This window comes from Harpia harpyja, chromosome 2 (genome assembly GCF_026419915.1).
Source record: "Harpia harpyja isolate bHarHar1 chromosome 2, bHarHar1 primary haplotype, whole genome shotgun sequence".
In the NCBI taxonomy this organism is placed as follows: Eukaryota; Metazoa; Chordata; class Aves; order Accipitriformes; family Accipitridae; genus Harpia; species Harpia harpyja.
In genome coordinates, this window is record NC_068941.1 from 77194030 (window position 1) to 77209234 (window position 15205).

The 15205-nt window shown below is 37.7% G+C and overlaps 1 protein-coding gene across 5 annotated transcripts in view; it reads left to right on the forward strand.

Annotated features, from left to right (window-relative positions):
- The window catches only part of MAN2B2 (mannosidase alpha class 2B member 2), a 33583-nt gene extending 19048 nt beyond the window's left edge, over positions 1 to 14535 (forward strand). For 4 of the 5 annotated variants that reach the window (XM_052780538.1, XM_052780535.1, XM_052780537.1 and 1 more), the window contains 12 exons: positions 2167 to 2357; positions 3222 to 3408; positions 4339 to 4472; positions 6574 to 6830; positions 8759 to 8950; positions 9855 to 10107; positions 10214 to 10324; positions 10444 to 10636; positions 11293 to 11445; positions 11821 to 11933; positions 12836 to 12953; positions 13852 to 14535. In XM_052780538.1, coding sequence (XP_052636498.1) covers positions 2167 to 2357; positions 3222 to 3408; positions 4339 to 4472; positions 6574 to 6830; positions 8759 to 8950; positions 9855 to 10107; positions 10214 to 10324; positions 10444 to 10636; positions 11293 to 11445; positions 11821 to 11933; positions 12836 to 12953; positions 13852 to 13946 — 1997 coding nt within the window. In that variant the 3' untranslated portion in view covers positions 13947 to 14535. The remainder of the gene's footprint in view (positions 1 to 2166; positions 2358 to 3221; positions 3409 to 4338; positions 4473 to 6573; positions 6831 to 8758; positions 8951 to 9854; positions 10108 to 10213; positions 10325 to 10443; positions 10637 to 11292; positions 11446 to 11820; positions 11934 to 12835; positions 12954 to 13851) is intronic. The other variant, XM_052780536.1, reaches the window with a different exon arrangement.
- Positions 14536 to 15205: the final 670 nt, after the last annotated feature.

Below are 15205 nucleotides of genomic sequence, written 5' to 3' on the forward strand. Positions count from 1 at the left end.
GAGGATTTGATGTCCATACTCTACGTAATTCCAGGTACGTTGGGTATAATCTGGTCATATGGACTGAATGCCCATTAATGCTCGTTACATACCATCAGGAATCCAGTGTGTGAGCTCCAAAACGAATCTTTGAGATAGATAGATAAAAGAAAGCATACTAGGTAAGGATGACTGGTAGATTCATTTCAAAAGCATGTTCCTGGTCCAAACAAAACATTAATGTCAATGAGCCCCTAAAGTGTCTTGTAGCTCTAGGAGAAAGTCTTGTCTTTGTCATTAAAGAAAACAGTTTTAAATTCGAGCGGGCGGGGGGGGGGGGAATTGTGTTATAACTGAAGTCTCAAAAAGTAAAAATAGTGCCTGTATTTCTGAAATTTCATAGTATGATGTGACACAAATTCATTGCAGCTGCTTGTTGTTTGCTTGCTTCTTACTTGCTGCACTACCTTAGCTCTTCAAGCAGAGCTGAAAAGTACTGGGAAGATATGAAAGAAGGCATGCCATACCCAACATCCCTTTAATCCTTTCCCCAGTAAATTTACCCTTTTAGGCCTCATATGGAAGTATGCAGAGAGAAGGTATGGCTAACTTCTCAGTTTCTAGACTCATTAATTTTTTTCATTTCCTGGATTATCATTAAAATATCATTGATATCCTTAAAATACCTTTCCATATAACTGTAGCTACCACTACTTCATCACATTTTTTGGCACTGTGGATATATATCAGACTATTACAACCCAAATTTAGCTTATACATCCAATATTCTGTAATATGTCTGTTAACTTTTAAATTAATAAAAATAACTATTGCTTCCTCTGAATCACTGCATGGACTAATTCCTTACTTACTCACCTCCCTCTGGGGATCATGTCATATCTAACAACTTGCTGAGAAGTGCACTGCCAGTTTTAAATGCTAATATCCTTTTACATCTGAGCTCTTACCTGTATCTTTTGGCATAATTTACAGGCAGTAGTCGATTGCCATTCACTTGCATAATAGCAGCACCTTCAATGTTCCAGGTGGGTGCCCACACATAGATGCAATTTCTTCCCCAAATGGCTGACTGTGCCTTGCAATTGCAGTGTCGATTTGAGTGCACTTTCTCCCACATACTATCTTGCTTCTTGATGATTAATCCTCTCTCATTCTTTCTATGCTGTTTTATTATGAGTCACTTATTGGGCTCAGTGTCACTTCTGACATATGCCTTGGAAACTCAAGTTTTAAGTCCCAGATAAGTATTTCCTTTTTCTACTCTACGTTCATTGTACTGTGCTAGTATGCATATGTGACTCTTCTGCTTGTAGCCTTGAAAACTGAAATTAATTTCACTCTGTTTGAACTTCTAGCATTTTTCAGGCCAAAAAGAATTTGTCCTGGAGTTTTTGAGCAAAAGATCCCATTTTCTAATTGTTGCCTTTGATCCTAAGCTGATAGGAGATTGTTATGGTTGCATATATGCATTTTATAAAGCGCTATCTGCAACTTCTTTCTGAAAAAACTATCAGTGGTATATTTAAAAAAAAATTCCCCCCAAAACAAAAACAAAAAAACCCAACCACTGAGTAGATATTTGGAGGTTTTAAAAACAAATAATTGTTTTCCTAGTTTATGGAGTACTGGAACATATTAGCACAAAGTAACTGTTGAAATACTTCTCATTGACCACTTGAGGGCATCTTTTGATGTAGTTTGGAGTCATCACATCACTGTTTCTACTCCATTTTGAGGAAATGAAATTTAAGATAAATCCCTTTGACTAAAAGGGGGGAATATAGAGAGCTTGTATCAAGAAGTAAACAATGATTATAATCCACTTTCTTTATTAGTGAGTAATACAATATGCTTCAGTGAAACTTTGAAAGTTGTGTGCAGATCCACAAAGAAGAAATTTCTGCAAACATAGGTTAACTTAGTCGATAAATAGCTTTGTTCAACACTCATGTTACTAGGCCTGTATGAAAGATTGTAGTTTTTCAAAATGCATGTTTGTGGCTGTGTTTCTTTGTAGGGCTTATAACTATTACATTTGATGGCTGGTGTGTAAACCGACAGCAGGTTTCATGTGAGAAGCTGTACAGTAGTAGTCTAATAAGTAACAAACAAGTGATAACTGAAACGGTATTTTGACATGTATTGGATCTGTTCAACTCTTAACAGAGCCATTTCAAGCATGGACTGGGTTTTATACTTCTCGGAGCACATTAAAAGGAATCGCAAGGCGGGCAAGTTCACTGCTTTATGCTGGAGAGTCCTTTTTCACACAGTATGTCCGGAAACACCCAGCAAGTTCTATTTGCAAATGTGGAGCCTTAAAGCAACTTCAGAGCCTTAGATGGGCAGTTTCAGAGGTAAAGATTGATTTATTTTTTAATTTGCATGAAAATATTTATTGCCCAAAGGCAAAGCTTTGCTTAAGCATTTCAACTGGAGTATCTTGAGGTTGCTTTTATGTTTTTAGAAATAAGTTTCCCCTTTAGCAAGTCACAAGCAAAAATAAAGCAATTTTTCAAAAAACCATCTTGAAACATCACTTCAGCCCCTTAGCCATGCATTCAAGACATGGTTACTGGCAAATGTTTTCTTCAGCTGGTAAAAGATTATGTGATTTCAAACTTTGCACATGAAATTCCTTTTCTTAATGTTAGTTTTGTTATTTACAAAATGGTTTTTAAAAATAAAATAAACAAAAAACCAAAAACTGAACTAACTGAAAACTACTGATAATCTCTACTTCTGCAAATTAGAAGAGGAAGGACAAATTTGTTTCTTCAAAGTTCAGCAGCTAAGCGATCAGCCTCATACCAGTAACCATTTACAGGCCTCATTGCTTTTGCTGGTAATAAATATTTTGTCAGCTAAGTTATTGACCAGATCTTAGCAGTAAATGAAAAACCTGTCTTGTTATGGTATTTTTGGTGCATTCTTGGTTTTGGTGACCTGTATTTTTTTTTCCTCTAAGTATGTAACTTTAGTAATTTCTAAATATTGAGAGAAATATGTATAGAGGGAAATCTGTGTGCATCTTGTCTTTGACCATTTCATTCTATATATAGCAATTTGGAGTAGGCAAAATGTGAATCTGTGAATATAGCTGTAATACCTTATTATTTTAAGTTATATGTCTGGAGGTTAGTGGACCATGTTAATTCAAATGCAAACCTGAAGTTGTCATCCTGTGCATTGTGACCTTTCAAACTACTCTTAAATGTAAGGTCCAGCACCATGATGGTATAACAGGCACAGAGTCTCCCAAGGTGAAGGACATGTACATGAATAACTTGATGTATGGAATATTCAACGTAAAGAAGCTAATGGCTTCCATAATCTTTGACATGAACAATGCGAAGAAGAACGGAGAGGTCTATTCTTCTGTTTACAATAAAGACTCAGGAATACCAGGTACTTTTTAACACAGCTTTTCCAATTTTCAGACTAACTTATGAAAGCTATCATGTTTTCCTCCAAAACAATCAACATACTATGTACCACCTAAGTTCTGTGAACCATGGCTGGAAAACCCTGTTTTGCCTTATGAGACCTGCTAGACCTGAGGCAAACTCAGATGAATTTATGAGCTCTCAGATCTCAAGCATCTGAAACCAGGACCTTTAAACTGATGTTAGGCAGACTCCTGCCCCAGTGCATATATTAGATCTGGCTCCCAGATTCAGACCTCAGCTATATAACGGAGGGAAGGGGGAGGTGCTGATCGGGGTAATTAACTAACCTTACTATGCAACGTAAGATTACATGGTAAGAAGCACAGTCACAGTTAAGAAATGTTCTTGCTGTAGTGTACTACCAGCTTGTGTAAAAAATGTAATGGAATTTTTAAGGATCTAAAGACTGTGCATTCCCTTTTATCTTTACTTTGGAAACTTTTTAAACTGTCAAATGTAAGAAGTGCTGTGGGCTGTGCAACAGACTGATTCGGTTTTTTACAGCGTGGTTTTTAGATTAGGCTTCTCATTTGATCTTCTGTATAACACTGTCACGGTTTAACCCCAACCAGCAACTAAGCACCATGCAGCTGCTCTCTCACTCCTGCTGCTTATTTTCACTAAATGCATTTACATTCAACTCAGGTGTCATTTTCTGAATACACAGTCTCTCTTTATTGGGGAAAGAATAGAAGAATAAAGCAGAAGAGGCTTTTATGAAGTACTAGAAAATGTTTTCCTTTTTTCAATCATGAAGTTTTACTGTGGGGTTTTATGTTAAAATTTTGTAAGATGGTTGTACCTAGACAGATCTCTCAAATACTTTTTAATATCCCATTTTAAAAATACATAGTTTTAGTGACTGATAACTTTGTTTGTGTGCACAAAGGTGCTACAGATGTTGACCAATATGTTGTTGTCTATAATCCACTGGCATGGAACATCACTACCTTTGTCACAGTTTCTGTCAGCCACTTAGCAATGAGTGTGTATGATGAACTGGGACTTCCTGTACCGGCACAGGTACTTCAACTTCGTTTCTTTCTGTTGCTTTTCTTTCGCTTGTGAGTTTTCACTGGCTTGAACCTTACCGTGAAAGCAAATATTAGTTCAAACAGGGATTTTCCTAGTCCTCCAAGTGTGGTGGGTTTTTTGGTTTAGTTTGGTTTTTTTTACTTACCTGTTCTCTCAACTAGAATTTTTTTGTCTTAACGTCCAAAAGGGCTTCCTACTCTTTTAGTGTGTTTGGTTTGTCCTTTGCATGCTTGCTGTGTGTGACCTGGCACTTCTTATCTTGCTTTTCTTTCCATAAAAACCACTGTTTCCAATAAAGCTTTTTTGGTTGAAGCTCTGCCCTACAATTGACAGTCCTGTTTGTACAATTGACAGATTGCCTTGGGGAGAAGAGATTTAAGAAATCTAGGTCTTATTTACAAGCCCAAAAGAAACTGGGGACAGTCAGCTGCCATATGATATATCATTCTATCATAGCCAAGCTCCAAGACAAGGCCAGCTGTTCCCTGGGAGAGAAGAAAGTGGCCTCAAGTGAAAACTAGCACTAGCCTTTCTCAGGAGCTGCTGTTGTAGAGAGTGTGTCATCATCAATGGCTTGATAAACCTGTAGGAATGCCTCCTGCACGTAAGGCCTGAAGAGGCATGACACAATTCCAAATGCTCCCCTCTGTCCCCGAGATGCCAGATAGCTCAGCAAGTTCTGCCAGCTGGACAGAGTTTCTGTTATCTGTGGCTTATGACTATCACTGGACATCAAGGGACATTGTAGTCAGGTAGTGATACACAACAGCTGTCTCCTCTTCCTGCATGTATACGTGATGATGGCATAAGACCATACTGCCTTTACCTGTCAGCCACTTACCTCCCAGAAGTCCCGCCATCTGAATTACTTTAGCCTTGTAAGATACAAGAAGATTGACATGTATTTAAAGCATTTATTTCAGGATTTAGGATGGCCTGAAGTCAAGCTGTAATTCTTTATTTTAAAAATACAAAGTTCTCTGTTCCAGAGTTGGTCTGTACTCTCTTTTGCTAGAAGTTACCCATATATGCATGTGGATAGTCACTTGAGGCTGAATGAAATCTCTTTACCAGTAACAAGAATGTGGTTTGGGGTCTTGCAGTATGTACTGTTCAAAAGTACATTTATATCACACACTCCTTCCTTTTGAGAGAAAGTATCTTTAGCTCACAACCCTGATGTGAGTATGTGTCTGAGAGGAATTGAGGCTTCGCAAGCGCTCTGCCACCTTCTGTGCGCTCTGCCGCCTTCTCTACCACATGTATGGGCGGTATAGTGAAGGAAGAGAATGGGCGTAGGCCCTGTTGAAAGCATTAAGGTTAGGAGGTCTGCAGTGTGAGTAACTGGACATATGCCAATCCACAGTGTGAAGGTACAGACAACTCGCTTTAATTTCTGGTTAGTCATAACTAACCTCTTTGTCAATGTAATCTGTACAGTATTTTTCTAGTCTCATTTTCTTGCCCCAAACCAAAAGTGGTACTAAATTATATAACATTAATGGGCAGGATATATGTAATTGAAAGATGATTAAAAACTGTTGTTTAAGGTATTTTGATATTGAGTAACACTGGTGTTCTGTTTACTGTTCAAAAGTGCACCACATGCTTCTAACTCCCTCTCCATGTGCCTTGCTTAAGGTGAGGGCGTGTCTGGGTGTTTCCTTCTCTTGCCACAAGTTTTCTTATACTTGCACTAGTCACCTCCCTTACGTTTCAGTCTCTCTTCTGTCATATGACTGATTGGTTTAATTTGTGATTATTTCTGCTCATATAGACATTTTGCAATGCAATCTTAAATCAAGATCCACAATTCCATGTTCACGTTAAAATAAGATCTGACTTTGTAATTTTCTTAGTGACCCTCTTTCCTTCACAGAAAGGCCAAGCTTAATCCAAGTTCACCAAACTCCCGATTAAAAGTGGCATGGATCTACATTATAGTTGAGAATTATAAGAATGGCATGTTTAGAAACTTATTTTAAAGTAGTAGTTAATTTTTGTAATTTAGAGCTTACAACACATGAAGATAGTTGCCTTGCTAATTAATTTTCTGTAATGGAGCATTGTCATGTATGTTAACATACAGGTTCAAAGCTCGGTGGAGTCCCATTCTACCTATGATCTCTATATTCTAGTTGCAATAAGTGGTTTGAGCTACAGAAAATACAGTATTAAAGCCTTGAATGGTAAGCAGTCTGCATTTATTGGAAGATCAGTCAAGTACAAGCAAAAAGACATAACTCGTGCAGATCAAGAAAGTCAACAGTTGCTTCCTGTGGTTAACAACTGCTACCGAGTCTTGTTTGACCAAAACACAAATCTAATGCACAGCATTACAGAGAGGTGAGATTGCCTGCTTGGTTTTAATAATGTTTCAGTGTCTGTAAAACCCTTTGTAAAAATAAGTCCAAGGACTGTATCATGTGCCTTAATTCTGAGACTTAACTAACAAAATGTTCTTTATAATTATTCTTTTTTGTCTCCAGTTCACGTTCTCCTTCCTACAAGAAACATCAACACTAGCCTAGGTGTGATTCCGTACTATTTCTGTAATGTTGTTGCCCTGTTTAACCATGCAATCAGTCTAAGATGACATATCCCAGTATTAACTAGTAGATCAGCAGAATCTCATTGTCCTTGAGAACTGAAGAGGGTTATGAATGTGTGTTTGTATTAAAAATAAATAAGTAAGCACATACACTATGGCTATACAATGAGCCTTAAGTGATAAAGCAAGAGCTTTTGCTTACTAATCAGTAGTGTTTTGCAAGTCCTGCATCACTGTTTCTATGGTAGGAAACTACAAATCTTTTTGAAAGGAAACATTTAACTAAGGAAATTCTATTTAATTGGGCAAATAAAATGGAAGAACAATCAAGATTGAGGTGAGATTTGGGGTCTGCAGTTTGTCTTTCTTGTCTGATGCAAATTGGCCCAATTCCTTCAGCTTCAGTGGAGCTATGCTGGTTTTTGCCTGCTCATGGGCCCAATTCCTTCAGCTTCAGTGGAGCTATGCTGGTTTTTGCCTGCTCATGATTCAGATTGTCAGCTATGTTCTGATGGAAGATTTGACCCCTTTGGCATTGGCCTAGTGACTTTCACCTTTGTGGTTTTGTTCATAGTTCTGCCTCCTAGAGCAAGAACTTGTTGTCCAGTATAGTTAAAATCAGCTTTAAAAGTATAGAAGTGCCTTAATTAAGAGCCCTGGAGTAAGTACTTTCTCAAAGTGCCTCTGGATCCTAACTGTTTCCAGATTCCATGAGGAATATAATAAGAAATATAATGAGGAAGAACAAAAATCTGAATTCAAATCCCATTTCTCTCCATCCTGTTCTGGCAGGCAGCAAGAGCTGGAATTCAGCATGTAGGAGAAATGGGATATTCACTTTCTTCACAAGCCTTCAGGCAAGCACAGAATGTTTGAGTTTCAGGAACTTTGCTTTGGGGTAATAGGAAAGAGCGAGGCATCAGGTCAGAGTGGGTGGAAAGGTTAAAAATATTGGGATCTTCAACTGTGAAGCCTTATAAAGTTTAGCTGCAACAGTTAGAACTTCTAGGTCCTGCCCCTGCACTGGAAATGCCCTATAACAGGACTAGTAGATAAAAGTAGATAAGTTATTTTTCCTGTTTTGCCAGCAAGGCTCCAAAAGAGCAGAGCAGGTAGCTGAGGGCAGTAACATCTTAAATTGCCTTCATATGACTTTCCAAAGACTGTGATATGGAGTTATGAGTAGCTAAACTGTAAGCTTCAGGGGAGAAAGGAGGAGACAAAGTAGGTACTGAGTGAGTGTAAATTTTGCTATCCCGTGGCCATTATATTTGTTACCACTGTTAAATACAGAAACTTGCATCATGCTGATTTTCCTAGCTACAAAGTCAGTTAAGTGAACCTGTTTATTCATTAATATGGTGCGATGTACTTCATTTTTGTGCAATGGGTAGTTTTTGATCCTGTAGTAACTCTCACATCAAAACAATGAGCTAACGTAGATGTTGTTTCTGTCTTAAGATGTTTCTGTTTTACAAAAGTATAAATTACATAGAAACTCCATCTATGTACACACTGACAGATGTCTTGATGGGAAGCACTTTAATTCTCTGCTGTCCTCATTTCCTAAATCTTACAAAATCAATTATTCACTTTGAGGAAACAGATTTTTTTTTTTTACTTACATTCCCAGCCTCATTCCTGTTGCAGTTCAGCTTTGCATCTATTATGTACAAAATGTGTTTCTAAGTAATATAATTTTTCCTCTTCTGTGGATTCACAGGGAGACTAACCAGACTGTCCAGTTGACCCAGGAGTTCCTTGAGTACCATGTGAATGGAGACGTGATGAAAGGACCCATTTCAGATAACTACTTATTTGCCCCAAATGCTTCAGCTGTTCCAGTATCAAAAGCAGTGGGATTGGAAGTGGTTTTTGGAAACTTGATGACAGAGATACGGCAGTATTTCTACAGGTGCAACACCATTACAGCTTCACTTCACTGGAATGTTTAATTCTCTGTAGATATCTATGAAATTAATTCTGTATAGTTACTCCTAAACAGTGAGTTCTGTGTACTGTTTAGGATTTAGAAAAAAGAACTGGCACGCATCTGCTAAATGTAGTGCTGAGGAAGCACCTCCTTTAAATAGCACATATTACTGTAGGGAGGGAGGTGAAGATTTTTCAGAGTTATCGTCTGTGGTTCGCTTTATAGTGCAGCTAACATCTTCTTACATGGGTGGAATTTGGACATAATGGTTCATTTTTATAACTGCATATCTTCCTTACAAGTCATTAGAGAAAGGAGAAATGAATCCTCCACAAAGACACTCTGGCCCCTGATGAACTAGCTACTATTCTGTGTTAAAATTATATTAGTCTATAACCCCTTCACCCTCTTTTAAATCTGGTTATTTGATTGAAGCCTTTTGCTTTTCGTGGCATTGTACAAGGATTGTAGTTGAGAAGGACCTTTGGAAAACAGTGGAATTCTTGCATCAAAATTAATGTTGCCCAGATTGAAAAAATACCTGTATTCTGTAAAATGTAAATGTGTTGCTTAGGAAGTCATAATTATTTTAAAATTTTTTGTAATTTTGAGAGAAACGGAGCCTCTCTAATCAAATTAAGAGTCCTCTTTACACTTGCAATGCCAAAGAAAATTGTGGGATATCATTTACTCCAGCTGAATATCTGTACATTTGAAAATTAAATTGAAATTAATAATAATTGTACATGTACATGAAACATATAGAAAACAGGCAAGAAAGTTGTCTGTGTGTAGGATGACATCACGAATGATTTGCAAGTCCTGACATAACCGATCAAGTGCTCCACTTTATAAACTCTGCATATCTTTCCTCTCATTTTTATAGTAATGTTACCGCTCAGGATTACATATATGCAGTATATACCAGGATGTATACAGTACCAGAAGGCTACGATGGGAAGTTGCTTTGCCATAGGATAGAGCAAGAATACAGCGTTGGGCCTTTGGAATTAAATCGTGAAGCAGTTCTAAGAACGAGCACAAATTTGAACACCAGGCAGCTACTCTACACTGACAGCAATGGGTATCAGATTCAGAAAAGACCATTCAAGGCATATATGAATAACACAGTGGCTCGGGTAAAGCACAAAGCTGTAATCCAAAGTCAGTTGTGTCTTATCTTCGTTCTCCATTACTGTTACCTAAGTTAATATTATCACTGCATGATTTACTGTGTGTTTTCAGAACTATTATCCTATGGTCCAGACTGCCTACATTGAAGATGATACCACAAGGCTGATGCTCCTTGCAGAAAGAGCTCATGGTGTCTCAAGTCAAGGAAATGGACAAGTGGAGGTAACATACAAAACATTTTTTTTTTTTTTTTAATAGCAGAGCATAATTTCATGGCTGCTGATAATACAGGTAAAGCACGATGACCGATTACTGTTGTGACATTTACCTTCCCAATACAGGTGATGCTTCACAGAAGACTATGGAACAACCTTCAGTGGGACCTGAATTACAATCTCACTTTGAATGACTCTTCAGTGGTTCGCCCTGTGATTTGGCTTATTTTAGGAACCAAGGATGTCACCAATGTGTTGTATCGGACAAGTGGATTGGCATTAGAACACAGGCCAGTGGTAATGTTTGGAGCATTATCAGGTAACTCATTCTGTCTCCTGTGCTATCTTTAGCATCTGAATGGCTTATTTGTTTTGCTCTGATTTAGCTGTTAAGTTTGTAAATGCAGACTTCAAGCCTCCTGTGTGGCAAAGTTGGTATACAGTGAGTTAGGAGGCAAATTTAGAGCCTGCTAATTACTTTGCATTAATTTCAAACATGGCTGTTGTCCAAGTGTATGAAATGTTTCCCTTGTTATGTAATTATCTCTACTTTCATAGGAGAATAAATTTTAAAGCATCTAATGAGAACAAAATGTCCACACAGGGAATTAGTGCCAAGTAGCTAGTGCACCATATATCAGCTTCCTGGATGCTGAGTCCTTAATGACCATTTTTGAGTCATTCTTTTAAAATATTTGTTTGACTTATTAACTAAAGCTGAAGCCTGGTAGTGGAATAGCAACTTCAAGCTGCAGTGAAATTTTCTTTATGGAAAGCTCTAATATACTTCTCCAGTGGTTAAAATCATGCTGCTTTCTGCTTCGTATCTCAGAAGGCCTTGGAGCAGAAAGCATAGCATCTGCTTTGCATCTGTCTTGGAAGAAAAAACAATCTCTTTACCCTTCCACAGTACCCTAGCCAGGCTTGTGTGTGTGATGGATGTTTGATGTTTGCTTTGTTTCACTTTGCATGGAGAAGATAAAGCAAAGCTACCCAGACAACTTCAGCAGAATTCAGTCCATGGTTCACCTGTAACTGTCCCACCTAATCTTCATCTCCAGACTCTGAGCATTCCAGGGTGGAGATACAGCTCTAATCATGCAGAGCAGGTCCACAATGTCCACATGGGTAGGTGCTTTCAAAAGGGTAGCTGGATGTTACACTTAAACTAGCTGGCTTTCTTTTCTGTCTATCTTCTATGGCTAGCACTTCTATTTATTCAAAGTGTTAAATTCCTCTATCAAGATAGTTATTTGTACTGTACAATTGCTCTACTCAAACAGTAAAATATTTCTCCTGCATGATGAGTTCATCATGCCTGTTAGCGTCATTCCTGTCAAGAGTGGGAGCTGGGTATTTCTTGCTGTTAGTCCTCTTGCTGATTTTAAAAAATGGGAATTAAGTTCAAATTATGAGAGTGTAAAGCTTAAAAAAAAAAAAAAGTTGAAAAGTTGGTTTTATTTTTAAAGTAAGAAAATGTTCACATTTTTTTGTCTCTTCAAGGTAAACAGAAGCAAGGTGATGCAGACTTCAGTCGTGTCCTGCTAAGAATTAGGCACTTGTATGAAGTTGGAGAGGATCCTGTGCTGTCTCAACCTGTGATGGTAAATCTGAAGGTAAATTTAATCCTTTCAGACAGAGTACCCCTTGAAGTGTTTTTGTTTCAAAGAGAACTGGTTCTGGAATGAAACATTCCATATGCTAGAGACTTCACAAAAGATGGGTACGGAAATACTAGTATAACTTTAACCTCAGAGGGAAGCAGGTCTTATTTTTACTCAGGTTTACAACACAGAAGCCATTACTTCACATGAAGTTGCCATAGGCACAGCATGAAGATCTGCATAAATATCAGTAGGACTGGTTCTGTTGAACTCTTGGTTGTATAACACATCCTGCAGTACCTTAAGCAGTGCAGAGAGTGGTAATTTGTTTTGCTGTTTCTTTAGTTATTGCAAGTTGTACCTATAGTTAATGAAATGTGGACAGGATTAAAGGAAACAAACATTTTTTTCCTCTATAGTTTATTTCTGTGAGTTGTTGAAACTCACAGAAAGGTCACTTCCTTCAGGTACTGTGTATTTTCAGTTTCTTGTTTATTTGATCTTTTATATAGAAGTAGATTATATTATAATATGTGGCAGGGGTTTATTATTTTAAAATAATGAAATTTTGATTGGGATGACAAACATGGGGAACAAGGTGAGGGTTCTCTGTTTTGTTTTTAAAAGTGCAGTGTCAGTTTCAGCTCTTGAATGGAGAGATTACTAGGCTCTGAACTTTGCTACAACACAGAGGAAGCTCTCAGCACCTCAGCTTCTTAGTTTGAAGCCTGCTGAATCTGTAGTTGCCCTTATGTTGCAAGACATAGCAGATTTTTAAAGTCTCTACTGCTCTGCTTAACAGATCAATGCTAGAGATGAAAGTTCTAATCTGGTCTAACAGTATACTAGACCGTGAGTGTGATGCTATTTTCAATAAACTATGGTTTGATTCCTTGTGTTTTCTTTACTCACAGTCTTTGCTAAATGGATTAGGATCAGTTATCCTAGTGGAAGAGCGATCACTCACAGGTACCTGGGACGTAAACACTTTGAAGCGGTGGAAATGGAAGACTGCACAATATCCAAGCAAAGGTAAGTGGAATAAGGTGGTTGGTGTCTATATTGTTGCTGACTATTGAAGCTTGATGAACGGTCTAATTAAAAATATAAAAATAGTTGCAAAATTAAAAATATATTGTTCTTCTATATGACAGACCTAGTATCTGGCAGAGCCTGCAAGCGATAACATTTAGCAAAGATTCCCTGCAAATACTAGACTGCTGTATTTCTCTGATGCCTTGTTTTGCCTAGAAGCATTAAAAAGCTTGAAATCTTTCTGGAGTTATCTTTCTCCAGATAGAAATGGCTACTTTATGAATTCACACTTGTGACACAGGTTGATTTTGTTAGATGCTGGTGAGTTGTGTTAATCTAAGCTTAAGCCTGTGCTGCAGAAAAACAGACAGCTGCAGTTAAAAATCCCCACTGTAATCAGCTTGAAGGACTGTGTGGATATGATTCAAGTTGGGGCTGACTCTCAAGTCAAATGCTGTGGGTGACCTCATTTCATTTCTCATTCCAGTTATTTGCTTGGACATTGTCCTTACTGTCACTTGCATCCATATATGTGCCTTGTAAAAAGCTTGCAGAGGTTTCGGGCTGGGCTAGGTGGAAGTTTAGAGCTCTGCTTGACCTGCAGCTAGGAACTTGCTTGCCGTTTACTCATGATGAAGAAAAAGTGCATGACTGGGGAGTCGTTCACTTTTTCTGTGTGAGTCAGTGTGTGAAAAGTAGATGGACTGTTGTATATTTTAGTATTATGAATGCGTGCATCTTAGGCTCCAATACTACTTACAGCTTTAAGGAGGAGAATCTGCTCAAACACCAGCTTTCAAGGAAGGGATGAGTTAAAACTGTTGAGATAGAATAATATGTACATTTGAGTAAAGCTGCTTCTTGAATAAATTACCAACATTTTTGTGTTTTACAGGATTCTCCAAGAGTACAGAGACCTCAGAAAACTCTATAGTAACTGTTCACCCAAAGGAAATAAGGACTTTCTTTGTATACTTTCAAGGTCAATAAAGTTTGACATTTTATTTCAGGAGTGAATATGTAATAGCTTCCAATTTTTGTTTCAAGACATGAGTAATGAATGATCTTGAAAAACATTTTACTGCTGTTAATGAAAGAAATAGTCATTTTGGAATAAACTAAATTTAATTAAACTGTTGGCGTGCGTTTATGGGTATTTTTGTTGTTTAATTATTTACAACTCGTATTTTTTCTGAAACCTGTTCAATTCAAAAATACAGAAATGACCTTGGTGTTGCAGTGCAAGCATACTGAACATTTTTGTGCTTGCTGTGGATGGTTTTAAAGTGACTGCTTCTATGATACTTCACTGCAGAGCACTGACAGTCATATTAGTCCTACAGTCTTGAATTGTCTTTCTAATTAGTGGTGATCTCCAGAGTCTTTTCCTAGGGATTTTATTGTTAGAGGAGATGACTTCCAAACCACAGAACAGTGATTTGCCAAATTATGTTCTGTTTCTACATGCAAGAAGGTGTGCCTGTCATATTTTTCAGCTATTGTGTCTTTTGGGCAACAATTGCAAAGTTTCTGCTTTGATGTAAACTGAAATCGAATGTACTGTTTGTATTCCTTTTCACTAAGTTCATTTAAATTGTGTCTCTTAAGGTTCAGATCTGATTGGCTTTGCTTCACAGTATCCCAGTCCTGGATGTTCAGTCTTGTGTTCTGGGTAAACTGGAGCTAGTCTGTCAACAGGTGTATTGCCACATGGCCAGTAACTAACTCATCACATAACCTGAAGCAGGAACACTGTTATTATGATGCTGTGAACTTGCATACTTGTCAGGCTTAAAGAAAGTGCACAGTGGTAGCAGGAAATGTTTCATTAGCATCAAGTTGAAGTTAATTATGGAGGATTGTGTTGAGGGGTTAAACTGGCAGTAAGTGCAAATTCTAAGCAGATCTGATTGAGCAGCAACAGAAGGAAACTTGGACAGTGGCTAGCTTTCCTAATAGCTGCTATGTATTTAGGTCCAAAAGAAAAGTTGCATTTTTCTATTTTTCTTCTTAGCTCTAAACAATGTGGAGCTGTAGAATGTGATTCTGTTCACGTGCCATTGGGCGTCTCTACTTATTTTACTTATTCACCGTGAAAATGCACATAGCTGAGATGAGAATCAAGTCAGTCACTTCACTGCAGTGGTAATGATGAATTATGCTTGGTGCAACACTGGACAAAACTGTATTTCTGATCAGTGAAACGTAAAACTGAAAGAGGAAATAAATAAGTATAAAAGAGGAAAATA